Source organism: Convolutriloba macropyga, chromosome 2 (genome assembly GCF_964194025.1).
Source record: "Convolutriloba macropyga chromosome 2, txConMacr16.3, whole genome shotgun sequence".
NCBI classification, from domain to species: domain Eukaryota; kingdom Metazoa; phylum Xenacoelomorpha; order Acoela; family Convolutidae; genus Convolutriloba; species Convolutriloba macropyga.
Window position 1 is genome coordinate 73,701,676 of NC_134469.1, and position 26,948 is coordinate 73,728,623.

At 36.3% G+C, this 26,948-nt stretch overlaps 1 protein-coding gene across 1 annotated transcript in view; it reads right to left on the bottom strand.

Moving 5' to 3' along the window:
- The window catches only part of LOC142334693 (pyridoxal-dependent decarboxylase domain-containing protein 1-like), a 454,496-nt gene that overhangs the window by 46,475 nt on the left and 381,073 nt on the right, over nt 1–26,948 (bottom strand). The window contains exon 2 of the mRNA XM_075382927.1: nt 6,268–6,480. Coding sequence (XP_075239042.1) covers nt 6,268–6,462 — 195 coding nt within the window. The 5' untranslated portion in view covers nt 6,463–6,480. The remainder of the gene's footprint in view (nt 1–6,267; nt 6,481–26,948) is intronic.

Consider the following 26,948-nt stretch of genomic DNA (forward strand, 5'->3'; position numbering starts at 1 on the left):
TAAACCTTAAATTTGAAAAACCTAGATGCATACTTACAGATGTTTGAGCCTACATTTTCAAGTCTGAGCATTGCCATCTTTGTTAAAATTTTGAGGCAAATTGAACAAAAACTTTTTTGTCCTTTCAAAACATTGGAGTCAATAGAATCAAAAGGGATTTTTCTCAAAGACCAAAAGAGTGAATCTCTTGAATAGCGGAAGAAGAATCAAACAGACTAAAATAAAAAGCAACGATCCTAATCACTGCAAATGGCAATTATGGCAGATACGTTAATATTATTAATATTATTCTAGGTTTAGGCCCCATTTAAAAAATCAAAAAGTGCTTCAATATAAACTATTCGGATTAAAACTTTTCAGTTTACTTCAATACGTAAGCTCGTCTGGTATTAGCTTCAATTCAATTGGCAGTTTGCTCCACGCCCAATTGCATGACTGAAAAGCAAAGGTAAACGAGACACTTGAACGTTATATATATATATATACTGGCATCTTGTAACTTTATCATTACGAGACACAAGAGCTAAGATACCCTGGAACTCGGCGAGGATGATGAATTAGGCGATGGCTGAAAAGTAAAATGTTAGACAGCACTTTTCTGCGCAGGAAAAACAGTGTAGCTCCTTGATGAGTCTGAAATTGGTGTTCTAGGTGACAACCGAAATATCAGCCTGCATCGACACTTCATTATCCGTTGTAACATCTGTTGCGAGCACAGCTCGCAAACCATAAAAAACGATTTGCAGTAGTCACTCCGCGAAATTATCATTACTCTCAGCAACTCAATTAGGACATCATGACCAACTGTTTCTCTGATCCGAGTAGATCTTCCCAAGGATATAGAAGGTAGTACCAACAGAACTGATCTGCTTTGAAAATAAACGTTTACCATCCAAATAAAGCCCCGAAATTTCAAATGACTAGAAAAATTGGAATCGATACGGAATTTTAGATCAGCATTGAAAGAATTTATTTTCACTCTTTTTACAAATTATGTCTAATTAGAATTCAATTTTTAAAAAACCGCTCCGCAACCGTTTTCGTAACCTGCTCATGATTACATCAAACACCTGGTTTCCTCATTAACAAATAAAACAAGAGTATCATTTGTAGAGAAAAGATAGTATAATTGCAGCTGTCAAATATGAGCTTTTAATGGCAGCAAAAAACATGAAGCGCAGAGGCCTGAAACCCAACCTTGTACCCGGTTTTCATTAACATTAACAGCTATTAGTTTCTCAGACAGTTTTTTAAAACGCCAAGAAAAGAACCTGGGAATCCAAGGCTAACATCTGGAATATATAAAAGTATAATAAGATCAATTGTATCAAATACTGTCGATCGATCGAGTCCAATACAAAAATTCTTTCTTAGCTCTAAATTAATTAAATTCTCATTGGCAACTTAAAGAAGGGCACTTCCTGTCAAAAATAATTTTCTACCGGCACTTTGAAATGCACAAACTAACTTGCTTTCAACGTGATTGTTAAGTTGTACAAGAACTGATGTTTCCGATAGCTTTGATGTAAAACAAAATGATTGGTTGATAGTTTACAAAATCTTCAGGATCCAGATTTTTCTCATAATTTGAGATTTAACAATTGCTAGTTTTCGAGCCAGAGGGGAAATTCCCTTTTCCATACAACAATTGGTGAGGTTGAATACTCCAGAAAATTATTAGAAAATGATTTTACAAACCGTGTCAGAACTCTGTCCAGCGCTGATATACTAGTTGTTGAAGCTAAAACAGCTTGTTTGTCGAAGATAACAGAGTGAAGGCATATAACTGATTAATGGTCAAAAGAAGGATCTCCGGACACTCAGCTGGCTGAATTGAGGCAAAAAAAATATCAAATTTTGAAAGGTGTTTAAATCCGAAGCACATATTTCCTTATTTTCACATTTTGGCAGTTGCTGCTCCTCATTACATAGGCATTTAGATAACACATATTTCTGACATCTGTTTTTCCCATACAAGGCAATGCTGGTAAACAAAAGTGCGGATCTCTGGACAATCACCAAGCTGAATTGATGCAAAAACCAAATTTTGAAATCTGTTGAGATCCGGAGCACGAATTTCCTTGTTTTCACAGTTTGACAGTTGTTGCAATTCAACACCAAATAGGCATTCCGATAACGCATATTTTTGAAAACTGCCATTCCCATACAAAATATTGCTGATAAACAACGCCCTTTTCAACAATTTTTCAAGATAAATTTTGGTATTCAAAACAAAATTAGCTTTAATATTAAACGCATCTTGTCTCCCAGTAATATCGCTCATACTTTCTTTTTCTGCTCATCAAGAATAACAATACATGGTGAAAAAACGGACCTTAAAGTTCAACAAAGTTTACGCCTTGATCGGTAATTAATCATTCAATATATTTTCCTCGGCTGCCGAATAGTCATTCAAGGCTTTATCGTTCGAAATGTTCTCAACATTGATATGTTGGCTAAGTCGTCCGACAGACGACGCTTAGAAGAAATTTCGCCGCAGGGTATTGACGATTTTAAGAAAACATTCGGGTTCGTACCAGTTCTCAACTCTTTGGAAGATCTTAGCCTTCTCTGTGTTAATTAGCAAGTCAAATACTGGGCTTTTCGCTTTTTTGAACCAGATGCACGTGGATATATCCAAGTCCTGTCATTTCGGGTTCTCAGAAGCCCCACGTCTTTGCTGCTTTAGTAGAAAACCCGGTTTTTCGTCGTAGCTAATTGCTTTCTAAGCAAGAAAGCCTTGAAGATTAGAGCACCAACACACTCCAGGTTCTGCTCAATTGCTGTAATTCTATCAATTTCTGACCACTGTGCAGTAATAGTTGGAGAACGCATAATGCAGGACAGAAAATCATTCCACTGAATTTCGAACTGTTCGTTATGCCTGGAAAGGTGGACATAAAAATTTTCACAGTGCCAACACAATGAGCGCAAACTTGGGCACTCCATCGCTGGATACAAATTTTATAAAGCCATTTTTATGATAAAAACTGAATTTTCAAAAAATTTTCCAAACTGCAAGAGCTGCTTGCGAATACGGAGCTTCCAGTGAACCATTGAAACTCAAGAGAAACATCAATATGCAAACAAAATCAACTGATTAATTTGATATTGACAGAATTTGATCAATTTATTAAATCAATTAACACAGAATCAGATTCAAATAACATTAATTAACATATTCATTCAGTTCAGATTCACAAAGATACATCCAACTTGGTCTCATTTTTTAAAAAAATATATATATATATAGAAAGCAAATAGCACGAGCTGACAAAGTTTTGCTTTGAAGTTTTTTACTTTAAAAAATAGAATTAAGACCAACTGAGATTACATGACCTTCAGCTAGAGTGACACGCATTTAAATGGCCTTAACACTTTGAAATAAAGTAAAAAAAAGTTAATTTCAGAGTCAAGAACTCATTTTGAAAGGCAAGTCACGTGTGACCAAAAACTTATTCACACGAATGAAAAAACTCTCTCCACTTAAAGGGAAAATTGACGTCACGCTCGCAACTGAGTTGAAACTGAATGAACAAAAAGCAGATTTGAAGTGATTGTGACTTCATATGGTCCCAACAAAAATTTTGTCGAAGAAATAAAAAACGTACCAGGACAATTCCTGAAACAATTCAAAGAAATTTCACTGACAAAACAAAAACGAGACCTGGAACGGACTATGAATGGATTGAAAAACATAGCCGGCAGATTGCCGGAATAGCTGCGAAGGAATAGACCTGCGAGCCGTATAATAGACATAGAAACAGAGACAGACCTAAATTGAAAAAAAAATCAACGCCTCTCAAAAAGCTAGGTAAAAAACATTCAGCGATAAATTAATAAAGCTTGTTAAAATTCATCCCACAGAAGCCTCGTATTATGGACCTTTACTGTACATATGAGTTCCTTTGACCTTAAACAAATTTAAATTAAACTTGAGTTTTAAAGTGCAGAAGTCATTTTATTGAGTGAGGTTAGTCACTCGTGATCAAAATCTAATCACGCAAAAAAAATGCTAAAGAGAGTGAGAAATGACGTCCCGCGCGCAAACGCCGTTAATGAGAGTAAGAAGTAATTCAGAAAATTTGACTTTTTCAGCTCTGCTATGTGAACAAATGTAAAACGAAAAAGAGCGTCAGACAACGAAACAAAAAAACATAGCAGGACAAGTCCTGACGCACAATTCAAAGAATTTCCATTGACTAAACAAAAAAATAGACCTAGAACGGACTATGAGTGAATTGGGAAAACCATTTCCAAACAAATTCAGATCACGAAAATAAAAAAAACAGAAAATCAATGTAAAAATGCCGCATGTGAACAAAAAAACCATTAGCGAGAAATGGAAATTTGGTTCAAACAAAAAACTAGGTCAAGAATGAACTACGAATGGATTGGGAAAACTACTTAAAAAAAATCTGATCCAAAAATTGAAAAAACAGTAAGAAATCAAAGTGAAATTGCCGCATGTGAACGAAAGACCACTACCGAGAAAGCGAATTTTTGTTCAAACACCGTTTTCTCAGTCTACTTTAAAATTAGAGCGAAAGAAATTCACGCCGCAAAACCAATCGCTTTTTCGCTCTGATCCTGTTTCGGCGTGACCAAAATCCCTACTTCAAATATGAGTTCCTTTGACCTTAAACAGATTCAAATTGAACTTAAGTTTAAAAGTGCAAAAGTCATTTTTTTGAGTGAGGTGAGTTACTTGTGATCAAAATCTAATCACGCAAAATTAATCAACGTTTGCTAAAGAGAGTGAGAAATGACGTCACGCGCGCAAACGCCGTTAGTGAGAGCAAGAAGTCATTCAAAAAATTTGACTTTTTCAGCTTTGCTGTGTGAACAAATGTAAAACGAGAAAGAGCGTCAGACGACGAAACAAAAAAATCAAGAGCACCGCAATATAGCTCCGCTCAGCTAACAGCTTCGCAGCTATAAAATCAGATACATAAAATCGAAAAAAAAAACAGAAATAATCAAGGTCAAAAGGCCACTAGCAAAATGTGAACGAAAGACCACTATCGAGATAAAGAATTTTTTGTTCAAACACCATTTGCTCACTCTAGTTTAAGATTAGAGCGAAAAATTTCACGCCGCACAACCACTCCTGTTTTGCTCCACTTCCTGTTTCTGCGCGCCCTCATCACTCCATTTTGACTTGAAAATGTGTCAACAAATCTTTAAAAACATACAGCGCCAAATACAATTTAAATTCTTCGAATTGTAAAAAACCAAGAGAAGGCCAATAATAACCACACCTATCGCTTTGCGGCTATTAAAAATCACATGTCCATCACCAACACCATCCCATGAGAGCGGCAAAAGTATTGCATACTTGAGATTCTTCCCAAGAATACTGAATTCATCTGACGGCATAGATGTGGAAGACCTGAACAGCTAATTTGGGATGATGAAATTTCAATAGATAAAAAGAAACATCCTAAGAAATACTTGTCTTTTAAATGCGAGTAGTGAGCCTTATAATGCTTCAATTTTCCTATCCTTACGCACAATTCAGAGGCATGAAATAATACGAAGGGTGCAAGATTTTAGTGCAAGCTGATAGTACCAGCTATCTGAAGAGTAAATGTAATGTAAGTAAAAAAGGGAAACTGAAAGATACTTCGGTACCCAGAAAAATTGAATGCAAAGGACAAAACGGAAGGTAAAGAATTACCTAACGTTAACGTAGCTCACACATTCATATCATCCGAAAAGCTTAATATGGAAAACCTGGAAGGAATTCTCTGAAGTGCCAATCTAGGAACCTGAAGGAAATGAAGGATAAATATAGTAGTTTCATTAAAAAAGGCTAGCATAAAAAACAAACAGTAGGTAAACTCAACAGAAAAATGCTTAACGTATTATCCTTGTCTACGATACAAACATATCAGCTATATCAGATCAGGTCACGGTTTTTAACTACAGTTTGGGGTCAAGTTTTGCCAGAATACGTAATACGTGTTAAAAAAAAAGGAAAGCGATGTGAATACTAAAACTTTTAAAAGCATATTTTTAGCCAATCGACTGAATTGTAACATCACCAGCAATAAAAAAAAACACGTTTAGCTCATGAAATAACCCCCTACAGATGTCAATGGAGAAATTATCTCAGCCACTAAGATATATTATCCGATCTTATTTTATACTCCGAGAAACAAAAATAATTGAATGCAACAGCGCTCCATCAAAATATTTCACTAAATTCTACAGTGAATGTGATTTCTTCGAAATTGAAGATTACATTATCTAGAATTCACGCACCTGCTTGTGCACTGACAAAGATGACCTCTGCGAAAATGATTTTCCACAGAGGTCACACTCGAACGGCTTATCCCCCGTGTGAATCCTCTCATGATTCTGCAACGCTGATGATGAACTTAAAGTTTTGCCACAGTCTCTGCAGGTGTAATTTTGAGCTGCACCAGGCAAAACACCTTTGGTGCGTCCACGGGGCATCCAAGCTACATTTAACCTGAAACAATGATGGCCGGAAAAATAGCAGGCTTAGTCTTACAATTAATATTACATTATCGAGAACCCCGGTAGAGAAACGGGTCTTTCATTATAGCTGTCAAAAGTTATCGTCCCAAAGAATAGCGAAGTAAAACAGAGTGTTTTGGTTTCTGATCAGCAACTTATCTTGATGAGGTTTCTAGTTGCTATGTATCAACAATGTAAGCAAACTGGGTATAAAACTTACCGCACAAAATTACCTCAAAAACGTGTTGGCAATGAACAAATTAGAGCTAAAAGTCAATAATCAATATCACCGAAGTCCTAATCAAATAATGCATTTGGTTCAGAACTCCCCGTTTCGGTGATTTTGCATATAATTTTTTATCTTCCACAAATCTGCGGATTTTGAGCTTTCCTAAACCCTTAGTCAGTAAATCTCGGCATATTGTCAGTAGACAGGTACCAAAGCTGAATCTTTCCTTTTTCACATGAAACTTGCAGATAATGTATTTTGAGAGGGAGTGCTTGGTCTTATTATGGTTCACTGAGTGTTTGCTTAGTTCAATACAAGCTTGGTTGTCAACCCTTACAACTAATGGCCGCTGCACAACGTCTCCGAGCTCAAGCAATCCGTTTAAATGTATACATTATTGTGCTGCTGCAACACACATTCACTTTGGCTTCAACGTTAGATGTAGCCCTCGTAGTCTGGAGCTTGCTTCACAAACTCACGCAGCCCGATTCGTTATTAAGTCTAACGAAGAAACGACTTGTGATTTTCCTTGAGTCAATATTACCCGCCCAATCCGCAATCAAAAAACCATTTCTATGATCTTCCCGATTTACGATAAATCAAGCGAAAGTCCTTTGCGCCCTTAAGATAACGGAGCACTTTTTTGGCTGCTATCATGTGGTCTTATTTTGGTAACTCCAGTAATCGGCTAAGACAATGTGCAGAAAAGGCTAAGTAGGATCGTGTGCAGTTTGCCAATTAGTTTAGACTGCCAACTAATCCTCGATAATCCTGGCCCACCTTCAAGTAGGAGCTAGTGTTAGACGAATCGACAAGAGAAAAATTTTGTTCTGTTACCACTGGAGTTTCCACTGGTTTTCAATCCAGCGTCGAAATCTTTTTGGAATAGCACTAAAGTGTTTTCCGGGCTCAATCTGATCCCGCCCTCTTCTATATGAACTTAGACACTTAGCAAAACTGGTGCTTCTGAAGCCTTTCTTATCTGAACTTTTCTGCCAATTTCTGTTTCAAACCATTTATTAAAATCGAGTTTCTTTCCCAAAATCCAAATATCATCCACTCAAACTCAAACAAAAGCAACATCATCCCGGCACAAACACCAACTGGTCGTTCACGCGTGCTTAGAATCCTATCTCGAGTAAGAAAAAGCTCCAGGTACCAGTTCCGGCCTGACCGTTTGAGCCCGTACAAACTACGCTGTGGGTTGCAAAAGATTTTCCTTCCGTTTGGATCCTCCGTTCCGAAACCCTTAATTTGATAAACAAAAATTTTCCACTTCAACCGATTTGAGGTATGCCTTTTTTAAATCAAGTTGTCACGGTTTCATTGTTTTGATGCAAGCTAGAATAGAATAACAGATGAAATTATAGCAGCTGTAGAGTATGTTTGAGAATAATCCCTACCACCGCTTGCAAAAAAACCATCGCAAGGAAGCAAGCTTTGTATTTGTAGTTGTCAATAGCCCCCTCACTTAAATTTAGCTGCAATTAGATGCAAAATGCCATTTTCCCATGAAGGATTTTACACCTTCCAGTAATTGCTGTAATTTCCAGACTTCGTTCTCGAAAACGCGAATTTTTTCTGCCTCCATGGCAGACCTCCAGTTGTTCGAGGCGTGCTTCGTTAGCACTCGATGGAAGATCAGTCTCAAATCGTCCTGCCGACTCAATGACACCTGATGAAATTCAAAAATTAAAACTGGTTCACTAACTACATTTCCTTGCACCATTGTTACTCACATATTGACACTTTCCCTGTTAGAACAAGTTACTTCATTAAACATTGCACTTCTAGTTTAAATCGAATTGAGCGAACCATCTTCCCGTTTCAATTCAATTACATAAGTAATAATAATAATAATAATAATAATAATAATAATAATAATAATAATAATAATAATAATAATAATAATTTGGTTTGTTGTTGCACATAAACTCAAACGGCGGTGTTTTGCCCAGTGCTGAATGTACGCTCATTTTTTTCACGTAAACAGAAAATTTGAGAGCATAGGGCTAATAGGTTTTTTCATTCGCAGACTCGTGGATTATGCACCTTGCCATGCAACAAATTCTTCCCCAGCCTCTTTCTACTTTTCCATTGGGCCCCTAATCTGTCAAAGGTTTCTGAACAACTTATCGTAATGAGTATTATATTTGTTAAGTATCACCAATATAGGTAAATTGGGTATAAAATTTGAGGAAAAAAGTTATCTCAAAAAATGTGTGGGCAATGATCAATTCAGAGCTAAAAATCAGTATTCATGTAAATGTCATGTTAAAATGATGACTTTGGCTCAAAAATAGTCTATACTTTGGTGGGTGTGTTGGGGGGAGGGGGGTTGAGAAAAGAAAATTAAGAAATACACCTCCTCAACACTTGGTGAAAACTAGCTGAACCAGGGCCCTCACAGCTCAACGTCTGCATGATCACTGCCATGCGCACACGTTGACTTCAAAAAACTCGTTATAACGAATTTCCGCATCAAACTGAGCAGCCTCCATTCTGAATAAGATTCTGTTTTGGAGCCGATTGAAACACATGCAACCAAATGTCAACAAAGGCAAATTCTTCTGTGTGTGTGTGAATGGCAATTTAAACTTTAAACTGGGTATTGACTTATCAGATAAAGTAACTATTAATCATGGTGTTCCACAAGGAACTGTGTTAGGACCTCTTATTTTTCTGTTATATGTCAACGATTTTTCTGAAAAGCTGGAAGGTGAAAATGATGTTGTTCAATTTGCGGATGACACTAGTATTATATGCAAATTTGAACGTAATGAAAATATTCCCCAAAAAATTGAAAAAATATTAGAACAAACAGACAAATACCTGACAGAGAATCAACTCACTTTAAATACCGATAAAACAGATGTTCTTCTTTACAAATCATACTAATTCGGATCTAGACTTTTCATTTAAAGGCGAAGTTATCAAACCAGCTCATGCATGTCGTTATCTGGGAGTACAAATTGATTCAAACCTAACTTTTGAAAATCACCTGAACTCAGTTTTAAGCAAAATGGCTAATGCAATTCGTTCTTTGTATCTTGTAAGAAATCAAATACCTTTGAAAGTAAGAATCGATGTTTTCAAGTCAGTTGTACTCTCTCATCTCTCTTTCAGCGGAGTATTCCTTCAAACTCTTACAGTGAAAAACAAACCGCATAAACAGGCAAATTAACTGGGGAATAAAAGTTTAATATTTTTGTCAAAAATTTGACCACTCCATTGATCTTCTCATTAAGGATCGTATCCTGCCCGCCGAATTGTTTATCTCAAAAGTTAGCCTAATGAAGCTAAAAACAGACATAAGACAATGGGAAACATCCGAAAATTTTAAAATGTTTTCTAGTCGCCATAACGCTAAACGGAACAAGAGAACAAATCAAATTATTTTAAAAAAGAAAACGACGTGGAGTAACAAATCATTAATCTTGGAAATCGTTCAAAAATGGAACAAATTGCCCTCTTCATTAAGAACTTTTAACAGTAAAACTTGCTTTAAAAATGTTTTAACCGAGTTTTTGCTCGATCAACACAAGAAAGTACCCGTTAATAGACAAATAGGAGCCTTCAAATCCTATTTTTACCTATGAAAACGAACAGCCACAATTTGAAGATTATTATATTAATAACAATGCTGATTAATTTATTTAACATTTTAGAGCATGTAGATATCTAACCTTGGGGTTATATTCTGAGTACTTTACATGTTTCAAAAAAAATTATACGCTACTTCGCGGACTCTAGTGAACAGAAGAGACTACAAACACAGACTAGCTCAGCTGCAAATCCTCCCACTGTCAATTTTAATGGAAATAAATGACATTCGTGACAAGTGGTTGACTTCCGTAGCATTCAGCTGGGGTCTACTACTGAAGATTAAGCGATGTGGCCGGGGAAGGTGCTTAAGGGGAGTCATCTTATTATGGCTACGAACCGCAGCCTCACTCCCTAAAAATCTTTTCATCAAAACAGTTCCGGTGAAAAGAAAGCTTAGTGACCAGAAAGGCGTAAGACCCTAAAAACTGCTCGGCCAATTAATGCTCTCCAAACGCCAAATGTTCATATCGTGTTTGAGGACAAAAATTCACATGGATCAGAAAAAAGTAAGGTCAAGCGAAAAATGGCATTAAAGGAAAGACTACATGACTAATATATTTGCTACAAACTTTCTTTGAAAGCAATTAGTTATACCCAAGCAATTTCGATAGAAACTATAACGAAAGATCTTTTGGATCAATGAATTGTAACAAAATATTCAAATACCTCAAAAGTGGGAGTTAGTCGGCTACACTGCGGAAGATTATTGTTGTTGATGTTGTTGTTGGGAATTTACGACTGCTTGTCGAGGGGTTGTTCTGACCCTTGAGTCTTGATTTTAGAGCATTGTCCGTAAATTTCTGCATCGGTGACAATCGCAACACAGTTGCCACGTGCAGATATTTTGAGTGTTGAACGATTTATTAACAAACTTCCACATCAAGAGGCCAAATTATCCAAATAGCCAGCAAGAACAGCCGCTTTAAATGAGAGAAAAAAATCTCCTTAAGGTACAAGGTGATCTACATCGTATAGGGAATTGTGGATGGTAATTAATTAGAACCTTGCAGTGGATAAACAAAGACATAATTTGGCGGCAACTGCTCATACCTTCAATTGAACAGAAGTGATGGAGAAATTTGAAATGAGACCTCGAAAAGAAACTTTCTGTTGAAAAGCTACTCCTCCGACTGATTATACAAATGTTTGATTTGCTGTTGTTTTCATCAATCAGTGAAACCTATCATTTTTCCGCCATGAAAAATCCAAAGTGAAGATCAATGGATTGGAAACCTATCCGACCTAGGATCAGGACATATTGAATGAGAAAAGATTTTGTCTTTCAGACATATCGCTTAGCAAATCAATTACCTCTCATTGCAGACTTCAACAAAGACACAAGATTCAAGTCTCGATTCCTAGATGCCATTTAGAGGTTCCTGGTAAGGAGATTTTTGGAAATTGACATATTTAACTGGCAGAGCGTGTTTGGATGCCACATGTGCAAATACATATGTACAATTATCTGGACTGATCAGTGGGATAAATTCCCTTAGCACCTGCTGCCAAAACTCCACAAAAGACGTATACCAGCAAAGGCACATTTAACCAAAAATCGTACTGAAAAATGTTGCTTGTTTCATTGAGTTAAGACACAAAAAAACACCTCTTCGATTCTTCCATAGTTCATTGACGAAGACAAAAATTTTTCCAGCAGTTACTCTCACAGTTAAAAGCGCTCTCTAAATTAGTGTTGAAACTGTTTTAGCTGTTCTCTTTTAATTTTTTTATGCTTGCTAATCGAGTGGAATCAAGCAGACTGCATCACCAAGGGGTCATAGTATTGAAACAATTTTGCAGAGAAGAAGTAATTGTCAATTAAAACTTAAATTGATTAAAAAATGAACGTTTTCGAACATTGCGTTTATCGTCAGGTTTAAAAATTAAATGAAATCATTTACAAAGTATATTAACTTGTCTTTGACTCTAATTCAAAGAAATCATTTATAATAACATCGAACTTTCGAAACCATTTACAGTTAAAATTACATTTACATTTTAATTACACTTATTACACTAAAATCACTTCTTTTTTTTCCGGAATTTTTGAAAACTCCGGGTATGATGCTTTCTATTCCTGAAAAAAGATTTTTTCATTCCTATCTGTTGTTGTTTTTGACTTGTTGGGGTTGACAAAATTTCGAATGAACATGTACCAGAATAATTTTTGATTTACAAAAGTCAAATTTTTTGTATTTGAACTAATACTTCAATGTCATTCCCCCCGGTACTTGTCGCGCGTATTTAATTACTGTATCAGCTTATTGAAGTAGATCACCTCTTCAATTCATTCAAGATCTTCGTAATGAAGAAAAGACTCAAGCAAGAATTCAATCTTTATAAAACAGTTTTGGTGATAAGATAACAAAGCCCATGGAAATCGCAAATCTTCTAAATTACAGATTTTCGACTCTAGGAGAGTTCACCGGCTTGCAACAAACTAACAACATGCCTCCTAAAACTGCTCCGAGAAAGTGTTTCAATTTCCGATATATAACAACCAAGGAAACAAATGTGCTCATAGATTCACTGAATACAAGTAAACCAGTCGGTCCTTCAAAAATACCAGCTTGGGCAATAAAAGATGCTAAAGCAGCGCTAGCGGAACCACTATGTTATCTCATTAATCAATTCATTACAGAAGGAAGATTTCCAGAAGATCTTAAAAAAGCTTGTGTAACTCCACTCTTCAAAAAAGGCAATCCCGAAGACCCACTCAATTATAGACCTATTTCTGTCACTTCTACTTTGTCAAAAATTTTTGAAAAGGCGTTCAGTTCACAAATCACAAGTTTCCTAGAAAGGGAGCAATTATTGTCGGCCAGTCAATTTGGTTACAGAAAACAAATTTCAACAATTGATGCTATCCTGAAAGGGACAGAACAAATAAGATTAGAACTCAACAAGAAAAAAATGTTACAGGGTCGTTTTTAGGTCTTTCAAAGGCTTTTGATTCTATAAACCACAAAATACTGTTACGGAGACTTGAAAATATAGGTTTCGATAAACATGCTACCAATTTAATAGAGAATTATTTGAGAAAAAGAACGCAAAGAGTTGTTCTGAATGGAATTGAATCGGACTGGATAAATTTGAAGAGGGGAATTCCACAAGGTACTGTTTTAGGACCTCTATTATTTAACATTTACGTCAACGATTTAGCAAAGATTGTTGAAGAGGGTTGCACGGTTGTCCAGTACGCAGACGATACTTTTCTTTTTACATCCGACACTAATGAAATATTGGCAAAAACAAAACTTGAACATAACATCTCAAAAATTTTTGATTTTTTTGCAAAGTCCCAGTTAGTAGTGAACAAACAAAAAACAGAATATATTGTGATCAGCACCAGGAAGAGGTTAACAAATACTGTTCTGAATGTTGACAATGAAAGAATAGCAGAATCAAATAGTGTGAAGTATCTTGGCGTAATTATAGACAGCAATCTTAAGTTCGATGGAGGAGTGAAAAAGATTCTTCAGAGAATGGCTTGTGGAATAAAAGTTTTGAATACACTAAGTAAAAGTTTACCAGAGAAAATGAAAGTCTTATTACTTAATGCAATAGTAATAAGTCATCTACATTATTCCGCGCTAGTTCTAATAGGGTTGCAAAAGTCATTACTCACAACTTTAGAAAAACAATTGAATTGGGGAATAAAAACCATTTTTAATAGGAGAAAATACGATCGGTCTACAGATCTCAAACTTCGCAACAAAATACTACAAGTTTCTTTTCTCTTGAAATACCGTTGCTCAAAATGTTTTATTCGCTTACTCAGCAACGATCTTCCAGCATATAAAATTGAACCTCTCTCTACCATGACATGTCAAAAAAACAACATGACATGTCAAAAAAAGTATCGTTCGATATTAGAAAGAACAATAAGTTTTTAACTGATTCTTTTATTGCACAATCAATTCCACTTTATAATAGTCTGCCTTCTAATATAAGACTGAAAACAACATCGAAAGCTTCCTTAAAAAAAGAACTTAACGAATATTTTTCGTAAGAATTTTTGAAGGACCCAAAAGTAACAGATACAAAAGATGACATTGAGAGCATTAGATTTTAATTTTAATTTTTAATCTTCATGATGTACATATAAAATTGTGAGAACATTTTATGCTCGCACTTTAGGCCGTTTTTTTAATGATGTAAGATCAAATTTTTAATTAAGTAATTTAATGATTTTATAATTTTACATAACGTTATATTCTTAACTTTACATTGCCTCTTTTACCATTTGTTTTTTATACTTATGTGTACCAGAGGAAACTAACAATGTTCCTTTTTTTCATCATTAGTTTTTAAATTCCGCGAAATGCATCAAAAATCTGCCATTCAAAACTATGCACTGTACCACAACATTCAACGAGGTGTTGTCCCAGAGGTGAATCCTTGTTTTGATGCTCCGAAATTCTTGTGATAACATGTCGGCTGGATTGGACAACATAGATGGAACTCCATCCTATTGTGAGCGTCACAAATATATAAAAAATGTACTAAAAATCTTGGGTTTCAAGGTTAAAGATTTAGTTTTAAATTTGATTTATTACCTGATTTGTGGCTGACACAAAGTTGATAGGTGTCAGAAAAAAAATAGACATGTGATTAGACAAAGCTCGGGCTTCGAGCGAAATCAACGAAACTGACAATCTTTGTTGACTTCGTTAATTTACCACGATGATAGAGCCGATATTGGGTACCGACCGAAGCGAGGAATAAATTCTTTCATTGAACACCAAATTTGCATCAGAGCTAACCACTCTATCAAATCTAGTCTAATTAAACCAACTTTTCTTCACCATAATCTACTTAACAATTTAACGTATGTCTTTGCGTTTCAACCAAGTACCACGCTCAATTAGCCAAGGACATAGAGTATTGCACATCGGCGGCAATTATAGTGGCGACAGATTAAAAGTAAATAGAAAACCCAATAATATTGAGCGTTGTACTGATTTCTGAAAGAAAAAAATTTTTTGTTTCAAAATCAACTATTGACACGAGTCTGACGTCTTAACATCATAAGCCGAAAGGGGAATTTTGAACTGGTGTCGGGATTCGACAATGAACACTGCCATCTTCGAACTTTCAAGTGAGTACTCCCTTAAATTTCGAATATCGCAAATTGGTTCGTACATGTTTTTTCAATAATAAAATAGCGTTTAAAACTAAGCGAGTTTAAATTCGACATAATTTAACTTAAAATACACCAATGAATTTTGAGAATGTTGAATTTTTTCAAAAAAAATACAGTGTCAATGAAAAACAGCAGCTTTTAATTAAAACACTGATGGCGCGGCACTCCTCAAAAACGCTGTTACCGGAACCTTTTACGGGTTCAAATGATTTTGAAAGTTATGTTACACACTTTGATTTCTTGTCACAACTTCAGAAGTGGCAAAGAAAGGAAACAGAAAAGGGCACCGAAACCGAAATTGATGAACGGCCGCATTATTTTGCGTTAAGTCTACAAAAGTTAGCTATTGATTTCTATTGTACACTTTCGAAAGACACCAGGAAGAGCTATGATGAAACTTTCAGACAACATTATAATGAGAAACCTGTAGTTTTCGGGGGGAGGCTAGCTAGGAGTGTCCAGCAGCCGTTGAAAAATTAACAGATTGTGTCTGTGATTTGCGAACTTTAGCCTTAAAAGCATACCCTGAGGAGTCTAATGAGATAAGAGAACACCTCATTTTGAAGGGATTTCTTGAAGGCATAGAAAACAGTCAGGTGCCACTCGACCTGAGAAAGAACTTGGGTGACGCGGATATGACTTTAGACAAAGCTTTAGAAAGAGCACTACATATTGAAGCAGTCACGAGAAGTGAGGAGGAGGATAATGAGCCGCAGGTTTCTGCCATCTCATGAAAACACTCGACTAGTTAATTCGATTTACGATTGAATGCGAACACTGCAGACTAGCCAATCTAAAAGGCAAGATAATCAAAAGTTTTCATCGCATGGAGCGAGGCCAAAAGAGTTTCTGCGCGGAAGTGAGCGTAGTTCAAGAGAAACTGGAGATAGAATAGAAACTATAGCTATAACAGAAGCAGCGCCGATAATAGATGAACCAATTGTGACAGTAGAGCGCGATCGCTAACTCCAGGAGGTGCGAGCAGAAGCAAAGAGTGGTCGCATGAGAGTCGTGCCGAGCAGTCAAAGACAGCGGTGAGTTTTGAGAGAGAAATATATCGCCGTTGCGGTCAGCGAAATCATGCATCTAAGGAATGCAGGAATTGTTTTTAATGTTGGAGTCCAAATCATTTCAAACGGAATTGCCCGTACTTAAAAAAATTAGCTGAAGATGGCAGGGCTTCATTTTCAGCTAGCTACGTAAAAATTTTGCGTGGCGGAAACAGTCGAGTGGAGGCCTTGTTTGCCAAAATAATGATGAAAGACAAATTGAAAAATGCTTTAATTGATAGTGGAAGTAGTGTTAATCTTTTAAGTGACACACTCTACCATCAATTGGGAGAACCGAGCCAAATCAGAGCGTGCAATAAAAATATAATAGCTGCCAACAATGGAAAAATGACTGTGAAAGGTTCAACAGCTATTCAGGTCCCACCTCAACAATTTACACCTGAGACAACAGTTGAGTTTCTAGTGACAAAAATTGATATAACGCCTTGTTAATTGGGCATGGAATTCTTATATAAGATTGACTGTGTTTGCGTGACAATTGGGAAAACATTACAATTTTCGCCAACTCAATGAAGTATTAGGAATCTGTTTTTAATTGCTGCTGATGATTACGAATTACCTCGTCGCTGCGAAGTTTTCATTAAATGCAAAATTGTCGATGAAGAAGGTAACATAACACAGCAAACAGAAATTATAGTCGAACCTAAGAAAGAGTTTGAAGACAAATCACACTTATTAATAACGAGACCGCTGAATGACATGGTTGATGATGTTCTATGGGTTCGAGTTCTGAACCCTACATTAGAACCACAGAAAGTTTACAAAAATGCGAGAGTCGCATGTGCAGAAAAAATTGAAAAAGTTTCAAGAATACAACAAAATAACTCTGACAATAATGGAAAACATAGGGATGAATTTGATTTTGAGAAACATGTGAACTCAAGTTCAATGAGTTTGTTGTGTGAGGAAATGACAAAAGTGAGGTCACTTTGCATAAAATAAGCAGGAATATTTTTGCAAAACTCAAATGAAATGGAATTTTGCGACCAATTTTATCATAAGATAAAATTAAAAAAGGATGCTGTGCCATTCAGATGTACATACGGCAGCATGAGCTTTGAGAAAAGAAAAACCAAGAAAACAATTGTTGAAGACTTGGAACGAGACAACTTAGTCGAACCAATACATTCCGACTGGGCAGCACCATCCTTACTTGTACCAAAAAAGGATGGAACCTATCGCTTGGTTGAAGATTACCGTGGTCTGAACAAACAAATAGAAAAAAACATGCTGGCCTTTACCACGAATTATTGAGGTTTTTGATTCACTGGAGGGAAATCTGTACTTCTCGAACATAGATCTCTTGTCGGGATACCTTCCGATGGCGATCGAGGAAAAGAGTCAGAATTTAAAAGCTTTCATAACGCCTCTAGGCCTGTATAAGTGGAAAAGGCTCCCTATGGGACTAGCGTCTGCTCTGGGTGCTTTTCAAACCTAATGAAGTTAATTTTTGCTGGCCACTCTTATGAAATGGCTCTAATGTATCTAGATGACGTTATTGTTTTCGGAAGAAATTTCGACGAACATCTGAAACGATTAGAACTGGTTTTCCAACGTTTAGCGGAGAATAGATTACAGATTAAGGGATCAATATGCAATTTCTTCCAAAACCGTGTCAGTTTTTTGAGGCACTTTATATCCGAGAGTGGAGTCGAGATCGACCCAGAGAAAATAAGAGAGCGGTAGAAGGAATGAAAGAGCCATCGTCCCTGAAGGACGTCAGGGCCATCCTTGTGGGCTATTATCGGAAATTTATTCCGAGTTTCGGAAAAACAGCAGAACCTCTTTACAATTTACTGAATAAGTCAAATAAATTTGAATGAAGTACAGAGTGCAAAATTGCGGTAACCGAGTTAAAAAAGAAGCTTTTGGAGGCCCCAGTTTTAGGATATCCAAACTATAGGGATCCGTATACATTAACTACGGATGCTTCGTTGACAGGAATTGGAGCAATTCTTACCCAAAAGCAAGGAACTGAGGATAGAGTTACTGCACATGCTGGCAAAACTGTGAGTAAAAGTCAGCGAAATTATTCAGCCACTAAATGGTAATTATTTGCAATTGTTCATTTTACCCAGCATTTTAAAAACTGTTTACTAGGTCAGCACTTTTTATTTATAACGGACCACCGGGCGCTTGTCTGGATCTATAGATTTAACGAGCCAGACGGTATGGTTGCAAGATGGATAGAGAAACTTGGGCAATTTAACTTTGACATCAAGCATAGAGCAGGCAAAAAGATCCCACACGCAGACTGTCTGTCGCGCATAAACACAGAAGACGATGAAGAAACAGCTTTTATTAGCGCTATTTCTATTGAGGCAGAGCAATACAAAACCAATTATGATAGTCGAGGTGGGCAGTTAGACAAACTGCAGTGAGTAAAACTGCGAGACTCGCAGCAAAATGACAAACTACTCAAAGAAGCATACTCCTGGGTACTAAACAAAAAACGACCGGAATCATGGCAGATGAAAAATGGAGCATAAAAGGAGTTATGGAAATACTGGATTCGGTATACAAATCTTTGTCTCATAGACGGGATTTTGCATCGTAAACACCAAACAGAACCAAAATTTGAGACTGCTTACCAAATGCTTGTACCATGGGAGAGAGTGTCCAATGCGATTGAGCTGTTCAATGACTCTTCTAGTGCAGGTCACTTTGGGATTGAGATAGCCTACCAATGAGCTTGTGAAAAGTTTTATTGGCCGTGCATGAGAGCGGGCGTAAGAAACTGGACAGAAAGCTGTTACGTGTGCCTAAAAAGGAAAGTCACTGAGCAGAAACATCGGCATTCACTCACAAAATGGAAACCTAGTCATCCATTTGATCAAGTATCTCTTGATATCATTGGTCCATTTCCCGAGTCTCAGGGAAAAAGTACATTTTGCTTATCAGTGACAATTCAGTAAGTGGTACGAAGCCATAACTTTACACAATCAAGAGGCAAAAACCGTGTCAGGAGCGTTTGTTGAACACTGGATAGTGAGTTTCGGCTGTCCTGTCAACCAACACAGTGACCAAGTATCGAACTCTATGTCCATATTATATCGTAGTCTTTGCAGTGAACTAGGAATTCAGTGGACATCAACAACATCCTTCCATCCACAAGGGAACGCGATGAATGAAAGAACAAATCGGACAATAGAAGAATGTCTCTATAAATACGTAGGCCAATATTAACATGAGTGGACAAAATTTCCCTCTTTAGCGATGATGGCATATCAATCATCAATTCATAGTGTAACAAAATACAGCCCAGCGTATGTGCTACTGGGTTTTCTACTGTCAATACCTATAGACTGCATCTATAGCACACCACAGACCGCATTATATGCAACACCAAGTGACTATGCTTTCACAATGAAACAGAAACTACAAGAAACGCATCAGTTGATGCGAGAATATATGGATGTCGAACAAGAACGCCAGAAGACCTATTATGATCGCAGTAAGTATGGACCCAACTATAAAGTTGGCGAAGAAGTGTTAGTTTTCAACCCGAGGGTTAAGAAAAGAGAAATAAGAACATATACTTCTTTCTATGGAGGACCACAATTGTTGAAATTAAAAATGATTTGAATTTCAAGGTAGAAGATAAAAAGACGAGGAAAGCTATTAAGGTCCATTATGAACGACTGAAGAAATATAAAACACGAAAAAAGTAATTCACGCCTGAGCCTCAGGCGAAACGAAAAACAACCATTATAGAGCAGAAGAATACCGATTTGACCAGTTCAGACGATGGCGATATAATTGAAATAGAATCATCAAGAGACACTGAAAGCATTCTAAACACAGAAAGTCAATCCGAACCTGAGGATGATATCGATTCACTAAATATTAGAAAGGACACGTCTGAGAATGAAGCTAAAGAATCAGAGCAAGAAACCTCTAAAGGGCAAGAGAAGGCACAAAATGTTGCCGAGGGAGGAGGTGCAACTTCATCAAAACCTACAGAGTACACTGGAAAAAAAGCAGCAGAAACAAAAATTTCAAAACTAGAAAAAAGCCACAGGAATCTAGCAGTAAAACAAAAGGTACTGGAGAAAAGATTAATAATGATCGCAAGGCATCAAAAATGACTACAAGTTCTAGCAGCCGATCAAAATCGGTGCCTCAGAAATTAAAGAATTACTTTACTGAGCAAGATGAAGAGTACTTTAGCAGCCAGGAAACTGATGATGTTTTTGTTTCAAGAAAATCCGGAAATAATAAAGGAACCGAAAAGGAAGACGCGTTCAACCGGACCATCGTGTGATGGAGTATCACTATGTTTATTTCTGGAACTGCTAGCCATTTTTGCTTCTCCATCATCTTGTATCAAGTTATGATTTTGACATTATCGTGGCAACAAAGATCTATTCTTTAGATCACAGTACAAATTAAGATAACAAAATTTGGGTATCGAAAACAAAAGAAGATGGTAGTTTGATATATGCTGAGGTTCAACCTGAGATAGAACTAAAGTTTTGCATGTATGAAGCGATATATATGGTGTCGGCACTTAAAAGAGGCAACGTATATGACGATGTCATTTTTCTCACAAAAAACTCGAGACTACTAAAATCAATATACCCTTTAAATGAGGGAGTTTGTAGGAATATTTGACAGAACCAAAACTTTGCCATACCGGGTTTTGGAGATAGGACATTTAAAGTCAACAGGTCGGTAACTGAAAAACTGTTGTAATTAATGCAAAATTTAGATCAGAACAATTTGGGGAAAGTTGCTACAAAGAAACTTATTAAATTTTAAGGATCCCCTAGGTTTCTCCGAATTTGTTTTTGTCAAAACCACATATTTTGAAGATGACTTAAGTGAACTATTTTTTTTTGAAAATCAAGGTGAGCCATCATGTCAAACGATCAAACACTTTAATAAGGAAGACACTGCCAAAATTTTTGATAATAATAAGACCACTTTTATCAGCGGAAAATTGTTACACAAATATGAAGGTTTTGAATAAAAAATCTTAGAGGTAGAAGCAATTAGTTTATGTGGACAACCAACCGGAGTCCGAGGTGTTTTTTACTCCGAGGAAAATTCAGAACTGAAAACTGGTAAATTTAAAATAACCAAGGAAATGTTTCTTTCAAGCGTTGTTGACATCTTAAATTTCGAACTTCTCAAAGAGAGAGAAAGCTTTTTAATGAAAGTTAGAACGCTCCAATGTGAGGTTCAACGACTAAAATTTCAAACTTTGATTGAAATCTCAAAAAACATTGTTAGTCTTTCTGTAACGCTCTCCGGGAAAGGAAAACACGTCGAAAGAGCAGGATCTGTGTTATATGTTCATGAATGTGCAAAGATGGTGGCAACAATATCTAAACTTCCTTTTTGCACAGAAGAAGTTCTAGTTTTTGTAGAGGGTCAGAACTTTTCTTCTATTAGATATATGAAACGTATTACAAAAATGTTGTATCATAATTATACAATCGCTGAATGCAACCCGCTGTACCTAAAAGTTGTCAAATAAGAAGACGGCAGTTTTCAACAATATGGAGAAACGCTGAAGAAATTCAATCGTAACATATAACAGTGTTCGATAAATTGTAACTTAATTGTAAGTGATGAAAACCTGCATCGCAGCCTCATCTCCATATCAGATGTAAAACCGATTCAAATTGCTCGAACAGTTCGACATAATAGTAAAGGAATTTACAGTCGGGAGGCATTCCGAAATTCGGATGGAAAATACAGCCATGAAAATTTTAATCAATGGAACGATCAGTTCCAACAACAATTTTTTCTAACACATGAAACAACAATTTTGCGGAATTTAAGAACCGAAATCTTATACATTTGTTTAAAAGCGAAGGACGTTGCTGTGTCAGTCTTAACAGTCTACCTCATTTATCAATTTGTGAAAAAATTTCCTAAATTGTTCATATATTTAGGATTAGTTATTATTGGAGCGTCTTTTCGAAAACTATTGCGAAATCTTGACCCGATAACGGGAACACGTATGTATAATCAATTACTCAAATTAGAAAATGAACACCGAGAACAAAAGAAAATTATTGAAGAAAAAGAGTCCTTAAAAGAGTCAGTTGTTTAAAAAAAGAAAAAAAATAATAGGTTGTCTTGAGCTCAAGACTAAAAAAAGGAAGGAACGTCTCAAGTTCGAGACCAAAGAAAAAGAAAAAAAGAAGAATAGGCATCGTCTCGAGTTTCGGGACCAAAAAAATTTGTTTTGAGTTCAAGACCAAAAAAAGAAGAATAGGCAACGTCTCGAGTTCGAGACAAAAAAATTTTGTCTTGAGTTCGATACCAAGCAGAAAAATGGGAACATATTGAGTTGGAGACCAAAAAAAGAAAACTCCTGAGTTCAAGATTGAAAATATCGAGAAACTTTATAGCAAAAAGGGTTTTTTATCCAATATAGCGGGTAACGAGATTCCACAGATTGGTGAATATTTATACTACATGCCAGAATTGTGGAAAGATATTTCCAAGGTTTCCCCGGGCGTGTTTAGAGTGGAATATTGTCAGTCGCGGACTCGGAAAGTTTCTACGCTAGAACATCTGGTACCAGCCATTATTCGGTTGCCTGCTCTGCAGACTGAAGTGGAACTGCAAAACCAGTGCTCCCAGTTAGAGAATTGGAAGAGTACTAACTCTTCATTTCAAAAAAACCACCTCGTTGAACTTCGACAGGAACTGGATAAATATTGCAACAAGACCAAAGAGGCAACAAAAGGAACGAAGAAAGTCAAAACAAAGGCCACGGAGAAATGTTTACTCGAGATTTGGTCCAAAACCTTATGAACCGGGCTGCAATACTATGCGAGATTTTGTTGATAAAAAGTTCAGCTTCAAAACATCAGGTCAAGAAACACTACCACAAAATGAGCCTGTTGACGCACCCTGATGCTGGTGAAGACAAAAAATTCTTCAAGACCATCAACCGGGCATACCAAATTTTGACAACTGATGCGGCACGGGAAGCGTACAACATATTTGGACTTGACGTGGCAGAAAAATTTATGAACAACCAAAACTGATAATTAAACTGTCCATATGAAGCTACAAATTTTTTGTATAGTAAGACGTTCACATAAAAAGATATGTGAATGAAAATATTGTTTAATTTTGAGTGAGTGCTGCACTCTATAGTTGTTGAGAGGGTGGCAGTCTGAGTGGCACACGTATATAAAAAAATGTACTAAAAACCTTGGGTTTCAAGGTTAAAGATCGAGTTTAAAATTTGATTTGTTACCTGATTTATGGCTGACAAAAGATTGATAGGTGTCAAAAAAGAAAATAGACCTGTGATTAGACAAAGCTCGGGCTGCGAGTGAAATCAACAAAACTGACATATCTTTGTTGACTTAGTTATTTACCGCGATGATAGAGCCGATATTGGGTACCGACCAAAGCGAGGAATAAATTCATTCATTGAACAACAAACTTCCATCAGAGCTAACCACTCTATTAAATCTAGTCTAATTAAACCAACTTTTCGTCACCATATTCTACTTAACAATTTAATTTATAACTTTGCATTTTAACCAAGTACCACGCTCAATTAGCCAAGGACTTAGAGTATTGCGGTAACCAAATACTGACATAGAGTATTGCGGTACCGAATACATGTAACTTTATATACCACATGCGATTTCAGATTGTTATCAAAAGATGACTTCAGGGTGGGCAAGCAAGTTTTTAGCTTTCTTGTTGTGAAAATGATTTAAATATCACACATTTTTTCCGTTCTTGCAGTACTTGCAAAATTCTGAGTGATATTTCCTATGGTATATTGGGCTCCTAATTATTATGACTTTTAACTTTTTTTAGACGTTGTTCATTTTGGGATGTTTTGCTGTGACCGTTTCCTTGGTGATTATTTTGTCCAACGTCTGATTACCAATTTTGGAGGACCACTCAGTGGAATATTGATTTTCAGACCAGATCCTTTGATTTTTTTAAGAGCTACATGAAAAGATTGCCAGTCACTGGTCGCATTTAAAATCCTATGCAAAGTCCCTTGAATCACATTTTGCTTGTGTTGTACGGTGAACAGCTACGGCAATTTAGGATTATGCCGGTATCGTTTGATTTTTGATACCAATGACAGCTAATTTTCCTATCTTCATTTACGTTTTTAGTTAGATCTACGAATGCCAGGTCTCCAATAACGTTTGGAGTTTCACGAGTGAATTGTATGTTCTGGTGAAGAAAATTTGCGTGCGCAAAGTAATCGAGAGGGTTGCCCCTAACGATGCACACCATGCCATCCACATAGCTTTGAATAATTTCAATTCCTGTGTTTCTTCTTTTGAAACAATTTTGACAAATTAATCAATTGGACCTAAAATGTTTTTTTAACATCAATCGTTTTTTGCTGATTATACTTTACCTTTACCAAATCTATATTGGTTCTATGACACACACTCACAGCTAAAACAAGAACTTTTAGAAATTGATATTCGAGAAAATTACCCTATTTCGTATCACAGGCTTTATGACGCTCTTTACCATTGTCTGGTCATTTCAGATTACAGTTTTGGATAAACTGATAAAATACAAAAACTGAAAAAAGTTATTGCTGAATAACCCGGATTGAATTGAAAGTTCTTCCATCAGATTTTTATTATACCCGGTTAGCGTGAAAACTATTATCTGAAATATACCTGGTTGGGGTAAAAACTATCATTCGAGAGCAAAAACCTACAACAGAAAGTAGAGCTGTGTTTGCCAATAGCATCAGATCATGGCGGAACAGTTTGCATGCTACCTGTGCGATGACCTTGTAGAACGGAATGATTTTATAAATTGCGTAACTTGCAGAAAAAAAGCACATAAGTCCTAATTCGGCATTAAAGAACCTACAAAATAAAAGATATCACGAAGTTGTGAAAATTGCGGCTTTCCCTCAGTTCGTGATATAACCAAACAACTGTCAGAACTGAGCCAGAAAGTGGAAGACTTGCAGCAAATTCTGGGAAAATTAGTCTTGATGCGTGCCGAAATTGAAAAACTGAAAGCGAGGTACAGTTCATTTTTCCAGAAGCCTACTGTTTTGCAATCGGTCACAAAATCAATATCAGAAACTTAGCAAAAGCCATTGTTTATAACAGACCCAGAGAGAAAAAGTGCTTTTAAACAGGAATATTTGGGCGCGACAGATTTGACAGCAATTACAGTGTAAAACGACCCAAACCAAATGACTCGAATGATATCGGTCAAGACAACTTAATTGCTAAAGCGAACATGCCATAAAGAATTGAAAACGTTGGCACAAGGGCACTTTCAAATGACTTTAATGCAGTGAGAAGAAGATAAACAAGACAGCACATTTATCTAGGACGCTTGATTACAAACTGCACTGAGGAATTGATCAAGAACTGGCGTGCAGAAAAGGAGATGAGTTACTACATCTCAGAGAAATAAACAGAGAAGAGTCAAAAATGAGACGCCATTTTCTAATTTTCCGAGAATTGTCTTCAAACATCATTGAGAGAAGCAACTTTTGGTCGGAGAATGTTGTGCATGGCAGATACTACTTAAACGAGGAAGCAAACAAACGAATTTTTAGATGACATCTTGAATAACAATTATGATATAAGCTTTATGAAGCTCCTTACCAAAGGCTCTACCGTAAAGAAACGCCGTATGCATCCTCTTGCTTTTAGAAGAACTGAGGTGACAAATAGCTCAATGTTCAGTTAATCAAGCTACATAAGACATAAGAGTTATTTTATTCAATTCAATATGTGGTATGAGTCAGAGGAGGCAAAAGGAATCACTCATTTTTCAAAACTAAGGTGCATGAACTGCGTTAATTTTGATGTTAATGACGGCGTACTGCAAAACGCCGTATGCATCCTCTTGCTTATAGAAGAACTGAGGTGACAAATAGCTCAATGTTCAGTTAATCAAGCTACATAAGACATAAGAGTTTTTTTATTCAATTCAATATGTGGTATGAGTCAGAGGAGGCAAAAGGAATCAATCATTTTTCAAAACTAAGGTGCATGAACTGCGTTAATTTTGATGTTAATGACGGCGTAATGCAAAATTGTTTTCAGATTGCATTATTTTTTGCAAAAGCGGTCTCATTTGTTGACACAAATTAATCATTTTTTGTATAACCAGTTCAAAAATTTTTTCTTTTCCCGAAAAAACTTTTCTAAAGCTTATACAATTCGTGATGAGTCTGGTGTTGACCAAGGTAAGCCTAATTCTTGTGATAAACATATTAAATAGCACTCTCTACTGATAAATTAGTCATTTCAGATATAGTTTTGCATAAACTGATAAGATACAACAATTGAACAAAATTTTTGCCCAAAAACCCGGATAGAATTGAAATTTCTTCCTTCAGACTTTCATTATACCTGGTTAGCGTGGGTGAAAACTATTATCTGAAATATACCCGGTTGGGGTAAAAACTATCATTCGA